The sequence below is a fragment of the Artibeus jamaicensis genome, unplaced genomic scaffold (assembly GCF_021234435.1).
Source record: "Artibeus jamaicensis isolate MK-2021 breed Jamaican fruit bat unplaced genomic scaffold, CSHL_Jam_final contig_477, whole genome shotgun sequence".
NCBI classification, from domain to species: Eukaryota; Metazoa; Chordata; class Mammalia; order Chiroptera; family Phyllostomidae; genus Artibeus; species Artibeus jamaicensis.
In genome coordinates this window covers 2,332,848-2,345,993 of record NW_026521854.1, presented here as the reverse complement: position 1 = coordinate 2,345,993, position 13,146 = coordinate 2,332,848, and the positions used below count along the sequence as shown (strand labels likewise).

The following is a 13,146-nucleotide window of genomic DNA, read 5'->3' as shown; positions in this document are numbered from 1 at the left end:
CCAATACATACAATTAAACATAAAACACTTCTGACCCATACTTTAAAAAACGACATGGTGTGGTTCCCTATAAATTGGCATGCTTCTTGTGATTTATATATTTATTTATTTGTAAATCTTTGTCAGGCCAGCCTTTCCAACAATGAACACTGCATTGCTTAAAAGACTCTCTTGGGGTTCCTTCCCCATATGTGTTTTTTAAGTACAACACACCTTCCTGGGCTTTGTGCCCTCATGCCTCCCTTTCTGTTTGAAGTACTCCACATTTCTCATGTGCCTGTGACTTCCTGCACAGTTAGTGCTCACAGAGTGGAAGTAGCTTGCCCCAGGTCACCCAGCTGGTAAACGAAGGAGCCAAGATGTGCATTCAGGTGTGCTGGTTCAGCAGTCCCAGACTGTTTGCGCACAGTTTGTCCCCTAGTAACTCAGGACTCGTTACCATTAGAAGAGCCTTCCCTGACCCCACCTTGTTCCCTGGGGCATAGGCCACCCAGTCCTCAGGGCTCACAGTCTTTGCAGGAACTTCAAAACAGGATCACACATTTATTCATCCAGTGGAGAAAGGGATCTTTCTCAGATGATGTTTGTATTTGCAATAAGGGCCAGGGTTTTAACCCTAAATGTAATTCTAAATATATCATTCCTCATGGGGAATCTAAACAGCTACAAACAGTAGGGGGCCTGATTTCTCAAAAAACAAACAAAAAAGAGAACAAGACACATTGCTTCATGCAAAGTTAAAGTCAATGTCAAAAGTGAATAAACTATATATTTTTTATTTTTAGTTACATGTTCTGAAGAGTAAATTTACTGCTGAATAGGTACAAAACTGATCAGCTAAACTAATGTTCTTTAGATAAATTTTATTTTTTAAAGCCCATCCTTTGTCTTTCTTTTTGCTCTCACATTTTGAGTATTATTATGGAAAACTGGGTGAACTAAAAATATACTCAAATTTTTGAAAACTGTAAGTAGAATTCAGAAAAATAATGCACCTTTGGTTGCTCTAAAATGTCAGTTTTTCTAACATTAATCTTGTTGGGGTTTTTTGTTTTCCTGAAAATTATTTTGAGACCATACCAAAGTGAGGTCTGTATGATGAATAAATTATATCATGCATTGTGCTACAATTAAACCAAAATGTAATTCGGCATCTGCAATTGTTTCCGGTATTTCTCAGGAATGCACCAACATTTGCTGCAATGCTGAAACGTGCACAGTCAAGGCAGGATTGACGTGTGCATCCGGGGAGTGCTGTGAAGGGTGCCAGGTGAGAGTCTTTTAGTCTGTCATTGCAATTCTGATTGCCCTTTATTTTTCCACGTTAAAACCTCAGGGCTGGTGATCAGTGAAATAGACGAAGCAACATTTTTCTGTCTCTAAAATAATGCTACCTAACATCTACCAAGTCCTCACCGAGTGCTTGACAAGCATGGGCTATTTGATTCTCTAATACCCCGTCAGGTTGATTGTATTACCTCATTTTACTTTTGAGGGGAAAGGGGCTCAGAACAGAAAATATGCAAAATAATAGAATCACTAAATGGCAAACTCCATATTTACCGGTTCCAAAGCCGATAGTGTTCACTCCTACCTCCTGCTTCTTGAGATGCTACATGGCCTTCTTGGTACAAATCTCATAATTTGTTATAAATCCCTTTAATAATGAGTTTGGTAGAAGACATTTAAAAAAAATAATGTTGAGGCTCCCATGTCTTTGATTTTTGAAGTCACTTCAGGGTGAAATTCATAAATGAGGATGCCCTGTCGTTTTCTCTGTGAGGCTTTCTGACTTTTTTTTCAAGCTTGAATTCAGCATTTTATATTCCATTGTTAATAACAATTATTTATTTGTGTGTCTGTGTCCTTTGTTAGAATGACTCCTAAGGGCCGGGGTCATTCTTTGACCTCAAAGAACTTGTTGTTTGCTCAGGACAATGGTATACATAGCTGAAACTGATGAAAATATAATGTGTGATTGAATGCCCAGGTAGATATTATAATGGTACATATCCTTCATGTAAATCTTTTCACTTACATTTTCACAATGAACTTGTAAGTTACATATTAGATGGGAACATGGATTTTCAGAGAGATTAAATCCATTTTCCAAAGTTACACATTTAGCTGCTGGCAGAGAAAAGATTCAAAGCTGCATCTTCCAAATCTGCATTCAGGCCAGTTTGGGCCACCTTTCCTACTGCACACAGAAGAGAGGAGCCGCTGCATGTGTGTGTGGAATAAGTCAGGAAGGGGACTTCCGGCCAAGATGGAGGCGTCTGTGGAAACACTGTGGCTCCTTGCACAACCAAGTTTAAAGACAACAAAGTCTTTAGTAACAAAATGCAGCCAAAACATAGAAAATTGAACTGTACGGAAGTCTGACAACAACAAACTGTTCATCCAGACTGGTAAGAGGGGTGGAGTTAGTGGCTGGTGGAGAGGAGTAGTGCAGGAAAAAGCAGCTGGACCAAACCAGGTACGCAGGCGGTGGTTGGCAGATCCCAGGTGTGGGGTGGCAACAGGCAGACCCAGCGGGGGTGCAAGGTGGCTGGCTGACCTCGGTAACACATTTGTGCTCAGGTAAACCAGGCAAAGGAGTGAACAGTGAGACAGACCACGCAGGCTAGGGCCCCAGCACTGGGAATTAAAGCCTAAAAGCACAAATTGGAAAAACTTTCGGGATCGAGGTTCCAGGAAAAGCTCCCAGGCTCACAGAGAGTTTGTTGGAGAGACCCACAGGGTCCTGGAGGGTGCACAGGCCCACACACCCAGGAGGCATCACCAGGGGAGCCCGGTTTGCTTGTGGGAAGCAGCAGAAGGGACCAAAATCTAGGAGAGAGAAGAACAAACACCATTGCCCCTCTCTGACCCCGCCCCCACATACAGTGTCACAACCCAGCAACTGGGTCACCTGGGTCCTAGTGGACACCTAAGGCTCCGCCCCTCATACGGTAACAGGTGTGACCTAACCAAAACATTATGGCTCAAGAAGAACAGCTCAAAGCCCCAGAGCCAATACTTCTAAGCAACCAAGACATAGCCAACCTATCAAATGCACAGTTCAAAACACTGGTGATCAGGATGCTCACAAAACTTGACTTTAGTCATAAATTAGAGGAACAAATGAAGACTAAACTAAGTGAAATGAAGGGAAATGCACAGGAAACCAATAGTGATGGGAAGAAAACTGGGACTCAAATCAAGGGAGTGGATCAGAAGGAAGGAAAAAATGACCAAACAGAAAAATATGAAGAAACAAGAATTCAAAAAAATGAGGAGAGGCTTAGGAACCTCCAGGACATCTTTAAATGTTCCAACATCCGAATTATACCAGAAGGGGAATAAAAAGACCAAGTGGAAAACTTATTTGAACAAATGATAAAAGAGAACTTTCCCAATCTGGCAAAGGAAATAGACTTCCAGGAAATCCAGGAAGCTCAGAGAGTCCCAAAGAAGTTGGACCCAAGAAGGAACACACCGAGACACATCATCATTACATTAGCCAAGATTAAAATGAAGAAGAGAATCCTAGAATCAGCAAGAGATAAAGGGACAGTCACCTACAAAGGAGTTCCCATCAGACTGTAGCTGATTTGTCAAAAGAGACCTTACAGGCAAGAAGGGGCTGGAAAGAAGTATTTCAAGTCATGAAATCCAAAGACCTACATCCAAGATTGTTCTATCCAGCTAAGCTTTCATTTAGAATGGAAGGGCAGATAAAGTACTTCTCAGATAAGATCAAATTCAAGGGGTTCATCATCACCAAGCCCTTATTATATGAAATGTTAAAGGGACTTACCCAAGAAAAAGAAGATAAAAAAGATGAACAGTGAAAGGACAGCAAACTCACAGTTATTAACAACCACACCTAAAACAAAAGCAAACTAAGAGGACAGCTAGATCAGGAGCAGAACCATAGAAATGGAGATCACATGGAGGATTAGCAACAGGGGAGTGGGAGGAGGAGAAGGGGGAGAAGGTACAGAGAATAAGTAGCATAGACGGTAGAAAATAGACAGGGGGAGGGCAAGAATAATGTGGCAAATATAGAATCCAAAGAACTTGTGACACATGGACATGAACTAAAGGGAGGGAATGTGGGGGGCGGTGTGCAGAGTGGAGGGGAATGAAGGGGGAAATGGGACAACTGTAATGGCATAATCAATAAAATATATTTTTTAAAAAGTCAGGGAGGCTTCATGGAACAGGAGCCTCTCAGACTACTCTGGAAATTAGTGAACAGATTTTAGAAAATCAACCGAAAGAGAAAATTTTTCCAAATAAGGAGGTTGAGAGAAAGAACAAGACAACACAAAAGGTATAAACATGGTGTAGATAGAGATTGGCTGGCTGGAGTAACTTGGAGGGTCTCATGTGCTCCAGTTAGTTTGGATTTTATTCTGTCACCAGCATAAAATTACTGAAAGTGTCTGGGTGACTTGAGAGCCTGCCTGCACCCTTCAGCTAGGTAAGAAATGTGTCCTGTGTCCACACAGTAAAACCTTGTTTTACTATGGTTTCTCTCAGGAAATAAGAGCAAGATTCACAGTACTAGATTGTAATGGAATTAATTCATCAAATGAATATTTGGATATTTTTTTCATTATAAAATTATTCCATAAGAAGTGAGTTGAAAAAAATATCTGAAAGGAATTAAGAATTAGGAAACATGATGCCTGAGAACTTCTCAGAGCATGCTGACCTGATGCTGGTGAGCTTATCTTCCTTAATACGGGAGATCCACTTAACCAACAAATCTCTGTGCTTATGCATTGAAACCTCTTCGAAAGTTTTGACAAAGATGCACTCCACAAAGGGATAAATAACTTCCTTCTTTGCATCTCAGATGTTGCTTGTTTTTTGTCTGCATTTTTCTCTTTGGTATTTCTGTAGTTTTTGCACTCCAAATCCAGAAATATTGATTGATTAAAGAATTAGAGTACTGGTCAAAGGAAATGACATAATAAAAGATGGCTGTAGCTTATACAGTATAAGTGTAAATTGGAATACAAAGATGCCCCTAACTACCTTGACAATAAAAGGACAGAGGGAAAATATCATTTGGATCTATTGGAGATATATGGTAGGTGAGGTGAGTAAAAGCCTCCTATTATTTTTTCCCCTGCAGATTAAAAAGGGTGGTGAAGTGTGCAGACCAGCTAAAGATGAGTGTGACCTGCCAGAAATGTGTGATGGACAGTCCGCTCTTTGCCCTGATGACCGATTCCAAGTCAATGGCTTCCCTTGCCAGAACGGGAAGGGCTACTGCCTGATGGGGCTGTGCCCCACGCTGCAGGCGCAGTGCTCCAAGCTCTGGGGACCAGGTAGGGGGACACACCCCAGTGCTGTTGGCATGCCCACTTCTCTCCACACACATGCCCAAAAGAAAACGATACAAAAAACACCACCTTAATCCAAGTGACAGTGTTGAATTGTGGGCCAAGTAGCCTTCTGTCCCATTCTTCTTTCTTAGAAACTGTACCATTGCACTTTAGGGCTTACGGGCAATTTGGGCTTGCTAGATTTAGCAGATTAAAAATAAGAATGGCCCAGTGAAATTTTAATATCAGATTAAATTTTTTAAATCATATTTATATGTCTTATGCAGTATTTGAGGCAAACTCATAATAAAAATATTTTTTGTGTATCTGAGATTCAAATTTAACTGGGTTCAGAAACATTTTATAATTCCTAAAATTACCCAAGAGACAAGATTAAGGAAAGCAACAGTAATTATTGGCTCATACTACACCTAAGATAAAAGAAACCTGGGAAATAAATGGACAAGCATCTAGAAAAATGCCCCTGTGTGTCAGGCAAGGGTGGGCAAGGGTGTGAGGAGCAAAGGTAGACACCACTAGCACACAAGTGCAAATGTAGTAAAAAATACGAGTGAGAACAAGTTCATCTCCTACACTGGTTGTACTGGCCATGCTGGGTTATGATTAACACTTAGTGTTGATGAGGATGTGGCAAAATGTCTGAGTTCACACACTGGTAAGAGTGTTAATTAGCATAATCTTTTCAGAGAGAATTTGAGAAATGCATGCAGGGTGGCCAACAGTAGGTTTACAGTTGTTTGCATGGAAAATAATACAATAATTAATAAGTAATAATACAAGAATAAACTCTGTGCCCTGGCCAGATGCTCAGGTGGTTGAAGCATTGTCTTGCACACCAAAAGGCTGAGGGTTCCATTCCCAGCCAGGCAACATATCAGGATTGTGGGTTTGAGCCCTGCTATGGGAGTCAACCAATCAATATTTCTCTCTCACATCAATGTCTGTGTCTGTCTCTTTCTCTCTTTAAAATCAATAAAAAGAACAGATCCTGTGTGACAATTAAAAAAAATAACTCACAACTGTAAACCTTCTATTGCCAACCCCTGTATACAACATGAAAAAAGTAATCCTTTTTCTAAAAGTTGTACCCAGGAATATTTATTTACAAGTATCTCATCCATCATTTAAAAAAATAATAGTGGATAATTGGGAAACTTCTCAAAGTTCAGGAATAAGGATTAGTCAAATAAATTATAGTGTATCAATCCAACGGATTTTATAGCTATGATATTATAGAATATTTTAATACCTGGGGAAAGGACAAGTTAATTGGGAAAAAGTAATTTATAAAGTAGTGTGATACCAGGTATGTAGATGATACTTTCTGCAATATTAGCCATATTAACTCTGAAGTTTGGGAATAAGAATATGCTTTTTCCAGTATGGAGGGATCTAGAGGGTATTATGCTAAGTGAAATAAGCCAGTTAGAGAGAGATAAATACCATATGTTCTCATTTATATGTGAAATATAATGAAAAAAGTAAACTAGCAAACAAAACAGAAACAGACTTGTAGAGACAGAGAGCATTCTGACAGTTGTCAGAAGGGAGGGGAGGTCGGGGGCTGGGTAAAAAGGGTGAAGGGATCAAGCAGTCCAGGTGCGTAGTTGCAGAACAGCCACAGGGGTGCAGGGTACTGCCCAGAGAATGTCATCAATAATGTGGAGCTAACAGAGTATAGGCCAGGTGGGTTCCTGGGGCCCACTCTGTAGAGTGTATAGTTTGTTGGCCACTTTGCTGTACATCTGAAAATGGTGCCTTATGGCGTTGAATGTAAACTGTGGTTAAAAGAGAATATGCTTTTTACAAATTATTAATGCCAAATTATTCAATCAATTTTCAGTGTAGATATTTTATATAGTAAGGAACTAATGCTACTATGATACAAATAATTAGAAAATATGGTAATAAACTAATTTCATCATCTTGAACATTGAGACATAAATTCCCTTAAAATTGTTTGAGTTTACAAATAATTGTAAGAAGTTCAATGATTTTTCTTAAAACCAGTGTAATGTCTTTATAGATTTTTAATTATTTTAACCTTGTTTTTTGAAAGACTAAATTCAAATTTTCCCTATAAATTATTGAAATTTAAGAGGGGCATCTCACATGGAATAGGAGCATAAGTATTAGACTCAGAACTGGGTGGGCAATCTGGTTTTTCATCTCTCTCCGTGACTTCATCTATATGATTGTCTATTTTCTTGTTGGTAAAGTGGAAATGATAACAATGGCTACTATTTCTCAACCACTTACTAGTCACTATCCACTCTTCTTATTGCCTCATGTATATTAACTCATTTAATGCTCACAACAACCCTATGAGGTTGGCACTCTTACATATTCTCTTTTTATAGCTGAGCAAACCATGAGGTTAAGGCACTTGCCCAAGATCACACAGCTGCTCAGTCTTACTTAACACCTGAGCTGTTAAGCACTGTGTCCTCTTGCTTAGCTGATGGAATTAGAGGGAGAGTATATGAGAAATTAAATATGATGCTCATTACTGTTCCTGGCAAAACAGGAGTCTGACCAATCATAGCATGTCATTGTCACAGTAGAAGCAGCAAGATAGCATTTCATCATCTGCCTGGTGGCTGTTAACATAAAGGCTGCAGCTCTCCTGTCTAAATCTTCATAGCTACATAGATTTCTCTCAACTCTCAGCAAACCATCCAGATGTTTTCAAATAGTAAGATAGCCATTATTCAAAAATAGATTCAAAAGATTGTTTTTAACTCCAGTCAGCTCTCTTTAAAAAAAAAAGGTTTTATTTATTTATTTTTAGAAAGGAGAAGGGAGGGAGAAAGAGAGAAACATCAATGTGAAGTTGCCTCTCATACTCCCCCTACTGGGGTCCTGGCACACAAACCAGGCATATGCCCAGACTGGGAATCAAACCAGTGACCCTTTGGTTTGCAGGCTGGCACTCAATCCACTGAGTCACATCAGCCAGGGCTCCAGTCAGCTCTTGATATCAAGTTATTGCAGGCTCTGGTTCTGAGAATTTCCAATGGAATTACATCATGTGCTGCATAATGACATTTCAGTCATTGACAAACCACATATCCTAAGGTGGCTCCACAAGATTTTAATGCAGTGAAAATTGTCTATTAGATGCTGATGTCATAGCCATCATAATGTCTTAGCACAACACATCACTCACGTGTGTGTGGTGATGCTGGTGTAAACACACCTACTGCCCTGCCAGTTGTATAAAAGTGTAGTAGCACATGCAGTTATGCACAGGACATACTACTGATAATGATAATGAATAATTACATCATGGTTTATGCATTTACTATAGTATTCATCTCATCCTTACTTTAGTGTTCTCTTTCTGCTTTTAAGGAAAGTCTGCTGTAAAACAGTCTGTCTCAGATATCTCGTGTCTACCATGTCTATGTAATGCATCATTTTCTTGTGTTATTGATTTACCCTCATGTGTTGTTCATCATGGCTCCTAAATGTACAAAAGCCACTGCTAATGTTGCCAGTAAGAGGCCACATCAAAGGACTGACCCGGAGATAGAAGTGAGTAAGGATGATGAAGGTGGGAAGTCGAATGACGAAGGTGGGAAGTAGTTATTGCTCACCAGTTGGGCCCGTCCCTTTCTACCATGGCAACTATCTTGAAGAACATGAACAACACGATAGAAGTTGTTAAAGAATCTGCTTCCTTGAAGGCAACAAGACTAACACAAATTTAAGAACAATATGATTTCAATACTGTGTGGGACAGAAAACTGAAAGCAACAAATGATCAAACAAGACAAAAACTCATAGACACAGGTGACAGCATGGTGGTTTTCAGAGGGAAGGGGGGCAGGAGACAGTAAAGAGTAAAGGGGATTAAATATATGGTGATAGAAGATAATTTTACTTTGGGTGGTAAACACATAGTATGATATACAGATGATGTAGTATAGAATTCTGTAATTGAAACCTAAATAATCTTGTTAACAAATGTTACTCCAATTTAATTAAAAAAGAAAAATATTCAAAAAGGACTTATATCAAACATGGAGAAACTTCTAATGACCTGGATTGAAGAACAGACACAGAACTGTGCTTTTCTCAGCTCTGTGACAATCATGTCCAAAGTAAAAAAAATTCTTTGTGATGTTGAAATGATGATGCTGAATTCATGGCTAGTGCGGGTTGGTTTAAATGATCCAGGAGTTGTTATTCATTACATAATGTGAATGTGACTGGTGACTATGCAAGTTACTAATGTGAAAACAGCTAAAACTTTTTGAAAACTCTGGGTAAGCTGATTGTGGAGGAAAATTGCTTGACAGAGCAAATATTCAATATGGATGAAAGCTCGCTACTCTGGAAATGGGTGCCTGAAATGACTCTCATCAATAAGGGGGCCAGTCACTGTCAGGTTTCAAGGTTCTAAGGACAGGATGACAGTCTTGGTTGGGTCAGTGTTACAGGCTACAAGTTGAAACCCACTGTGATCTGGCACAGGGAGAACCCCAGGGCCTTGGAGCTTGTCAGCAAGTGCACCCAGTCGGTGTGCTACAGGAACAATAGGCAGTCATGGATGACCCAGCTCCTCATCCAAGATCCCTTCCTGGATAGCTGTGCCAGTGATGTGGAGAAGTGCTGTTTGGAGCCTAGCATACCTTTCAAGATCTTGCTTATTGTTTATAAAGCTCCTGGACATGCTCCTTTTAGTGGTGGTCTTCATCCTGACAACAAAGTATGTTTCTCCCTCCAAACACAACCTCTTTGGTCCAGCGGTCAAGGAGATACAGCAGCCTCTAAGGCCTACTACCTGAGGAGAACCTTTACCCAGGCTGTCGCTGCAATGGAGGAAGACACCGAGGAGATGCTTAGGATTAAAGTATCTCTGACAGCATCAAGAACCTTCCTTGGGCTTGGGGTGATGTCACCAAGAAGGATGTGATTGGCATCTGGAAAGAAGGCACTCAAGAGGTTCACCCGTGACTTAACAGGATTTGCCAAGGATGAGGAGGCTGCAGCAGTTGAGACTGTGGTGGAGACGGCAAATGGCCAATGCCTTCTACTGGGGGTGATGGGTAGGCAAGATGACACTGAGGGGCAGGTAGAGGGTTCCTGGGGGAGTGGCCAATGAGGGATTGTTGGAACTGGGATAGGAATGCATAGCTGGAGAAGAGGCAAGAGAAAAAAACTGGGAGAAGGAAAAGGAGACCCCCAGGAACATTCACAGTGAAGGGTTTAGCAGAAGCTTTTACAGATTTCAACAGGCTCCTGGAAAAGTCTGAACACAGGGACGTTACCACCAAAAGGTTTTGATCGATAGAGAGGAATACTCATGATGCATTGTCTGCTTACAAGCAAATGTACAATGAGAAAGAGAAGCCAAGCAAACCACCTTGGACATATTTCTGAAAAGAGTGATAACTTTCTCAAGAAGTGCCTCTGGCAGGAGGTGTTCCAGGAGAAGGCACTGTTGTCATAGGAGATGGCAGCTCCCTGCGTGTTGTTGCCATTGAACACCCTCCTGTAGGACGAGATGTGGAAGTGGGAGACAGTGATATTGATGATTCTGACCCAAGTTAAAAAAAAGATTTTAATAGAGAGAAAGTTCTAGAATAGGGATATATAGAAAAAAGTTTTTGTATAGCTATGCAATAGTTTGTGTTTTAAGCTGTGTCATTAAAAAATAGTTAAAAAGTTTATAAAATAAAGTTATAGTAAGCTACGGTTAGTTTATTTTTGAAGAAGGAAAAGTATTTTTTAAATAGATTTAGTGTGGCCTACGCACCGAGCGTTTACAAAGTCTACAGTGTTGCACAGTCATGTCCTAGGCCTTCACACTCACTCCCTGCCCACTGACGACACCAGAGCCGCTCCCAGTCCTGCAGCCTCCATCCATGGTACATGCCCTACACAGGTTCACCATTTTTAGTCATTTATACTGTAATATTACTGTACCTTTTATTTATTTTTATTTAATCTTTATTGTATTTTTTCATTACTATCTAGACCCTTAAATCCTTCTACAATCCTTCAACCCCCTATTTTCTCAATACCTCCACCCCTTAACCTCACCCCCCCAACTAGCTGTCGTCTGCTCTCCATCTATGAGTCTGTCTCTGTGCTCCTTGTTAATTCAGTTTGTTCATTAGTTTCCACATATGAGTGAAATCATTTGGCATTTGTCTTTCTCTGACTGGGCTTATTTCACTTAGCATAATGTTCTCTAGGTCCATCCATACTATTAAAAGGGTAAAATTTTCTTCTTTTTTATGGCCAAGTAGTATTCCATTGTGTAAATATCCCATAGTTGTTTTATCTGCTCATCTACTGATGGACACTTGGGCTGCTTCCATATCTCAGTGATTGTAAATAACACTGCAATGAACATAGGGGTGCTTATGTTCTTTCAAATTAGTGCTTCTGGTTCCTTCAGACATATTTCCAGAAGTGGGATCGCTGGGTCAAAAGGCAGATCCATTTTTAATATTTTGAGGTATTTCCATACTGCTTTCCACAATGGCTGCACCACTCTGCATTTCCACAAACAGTGCAAAAGGGTTTCCTTTTTTCTACATCCTCGCTAGCACTTGTTTGTTGCTTCATTGATGACAGTCATTCTGACAGGTAAGAGAAAAAATGGCACTGCATACATATCTATCAATAATCACTTTAAATGTAAAAGGACTTCCAGCCAAGATGGAGGCATAGGTAGATACACTTTGCTACTTTGCACAAACAAAAGAAGTACAACAACAAATTTAAAAACAAAAGATAACCAGAACTGCCAGAAAATTGAACTGTGTGGAAGTCCAGCAACGAAGGAGTTAAAGAAAAAACATTTATTCAGACTGGTAGGAGGGGCAGAGACAGGCAGCCAGGGTGGAGACTACTCTTGGCAAGGTGGCAGCTAGAGGACTGAGGCAAGCAAGATGGCTGCTGGCAGACCTGGTGGTCCCACATTTGCATGTGAATAAACTGGGAGGAACAACTAGGGAGCAAGACAGATCACGCAACCGAGGGTTCCAGTGCAAGGAAATAAAGCCTCAAAACCTCTGACCAAAAAAAAACCTGTGGGAGTTTAGGCAGCAGGAGTAACTCCCAGCCTCATAGGAGAGTTTGTTGGAGAGACCCACTGGCTCCTAGAAGGTACACAAACCTACCCACCTGGGAATCAGCACTAGAAGGGTCCAATGTCCTTGTAGGTAGCAGAGGAAGTGACTGAAAGCCAAGAGCTGACCAAGCTGCTTTGTTCTCTCTCAGACCTCTCCCCCACATACATTGCCACACCACGGCAACATGGGTTGCCCCTTCATAGCAGATACCTATGGCTCCACCTCTTACTATGTAATAGGCGTGCTGAGACAAAAAATATGGTCCAAATGAAAGAACAGATCAAAGCTCCAGAAAAAAATACAACTAAGTGACAGAAAGATAGCTCACCTATCCAATGCATAATTCAAAACACTGGTAATCAGGATGCTCAAAGAATTGGTTGAGTATGGTCACAAATAAAAGGAAAAAGTGAAGGCTATGAAAAGTGAAATAAAGGGAAATGTATAGGGAGCCAACAGTAAAAGGAAGGAAGCCAGGACTCAAATCAACAATTTGGAGCAAAAGGAATAAATAAACATTCAACCAGAACAGAATAAAGAAACAAGAATTCAGAAGAATGAGGAGAGGCTTAGGATCCTCTAGGACAACTTTAAGCACTCTAACATCAGAATCATAGGGGTGCCAGAAAGAGAAGAGGAAGAGCAAGAAATTGAAAACTTATTTGAAAAAATAATGAAGGAGAACTTCCCCACCCTGGCAAAGGAAATAG

The 13,146-nt window shown here is 40.4% G+C and overlaps 1 protein-coding gene across 4 annotated transcripts in view; it reads left to right on the top strand.

Annotated features, from left to right (window-relative positions):
* ADAM28 (ADAM metallopeptidase domain 28) overlaps nt 1–13,146 on the top strand; it is a 54,191-nt gene that overhangs the window by 30,892 nt on the left and 10,153 nt on the right. For all 4 annotated transcript variants that reach the window (XM_037152834.2, XM_053668032.1, XM_053668031.1 and 1 more), the window contains exons 13-14: nt 1,181–1,270; nt 5,132–5,327. In XM_037152834.2, the coding sequence (XP_037008729.2) occupies nt 1,181–1,270; nt 5,132–5,327 (286 nt within the window). The remainder of the gene's footprint in view (nt 1–1,180; nt 1,271–5,131; nt 5,328–13,146) is intronic.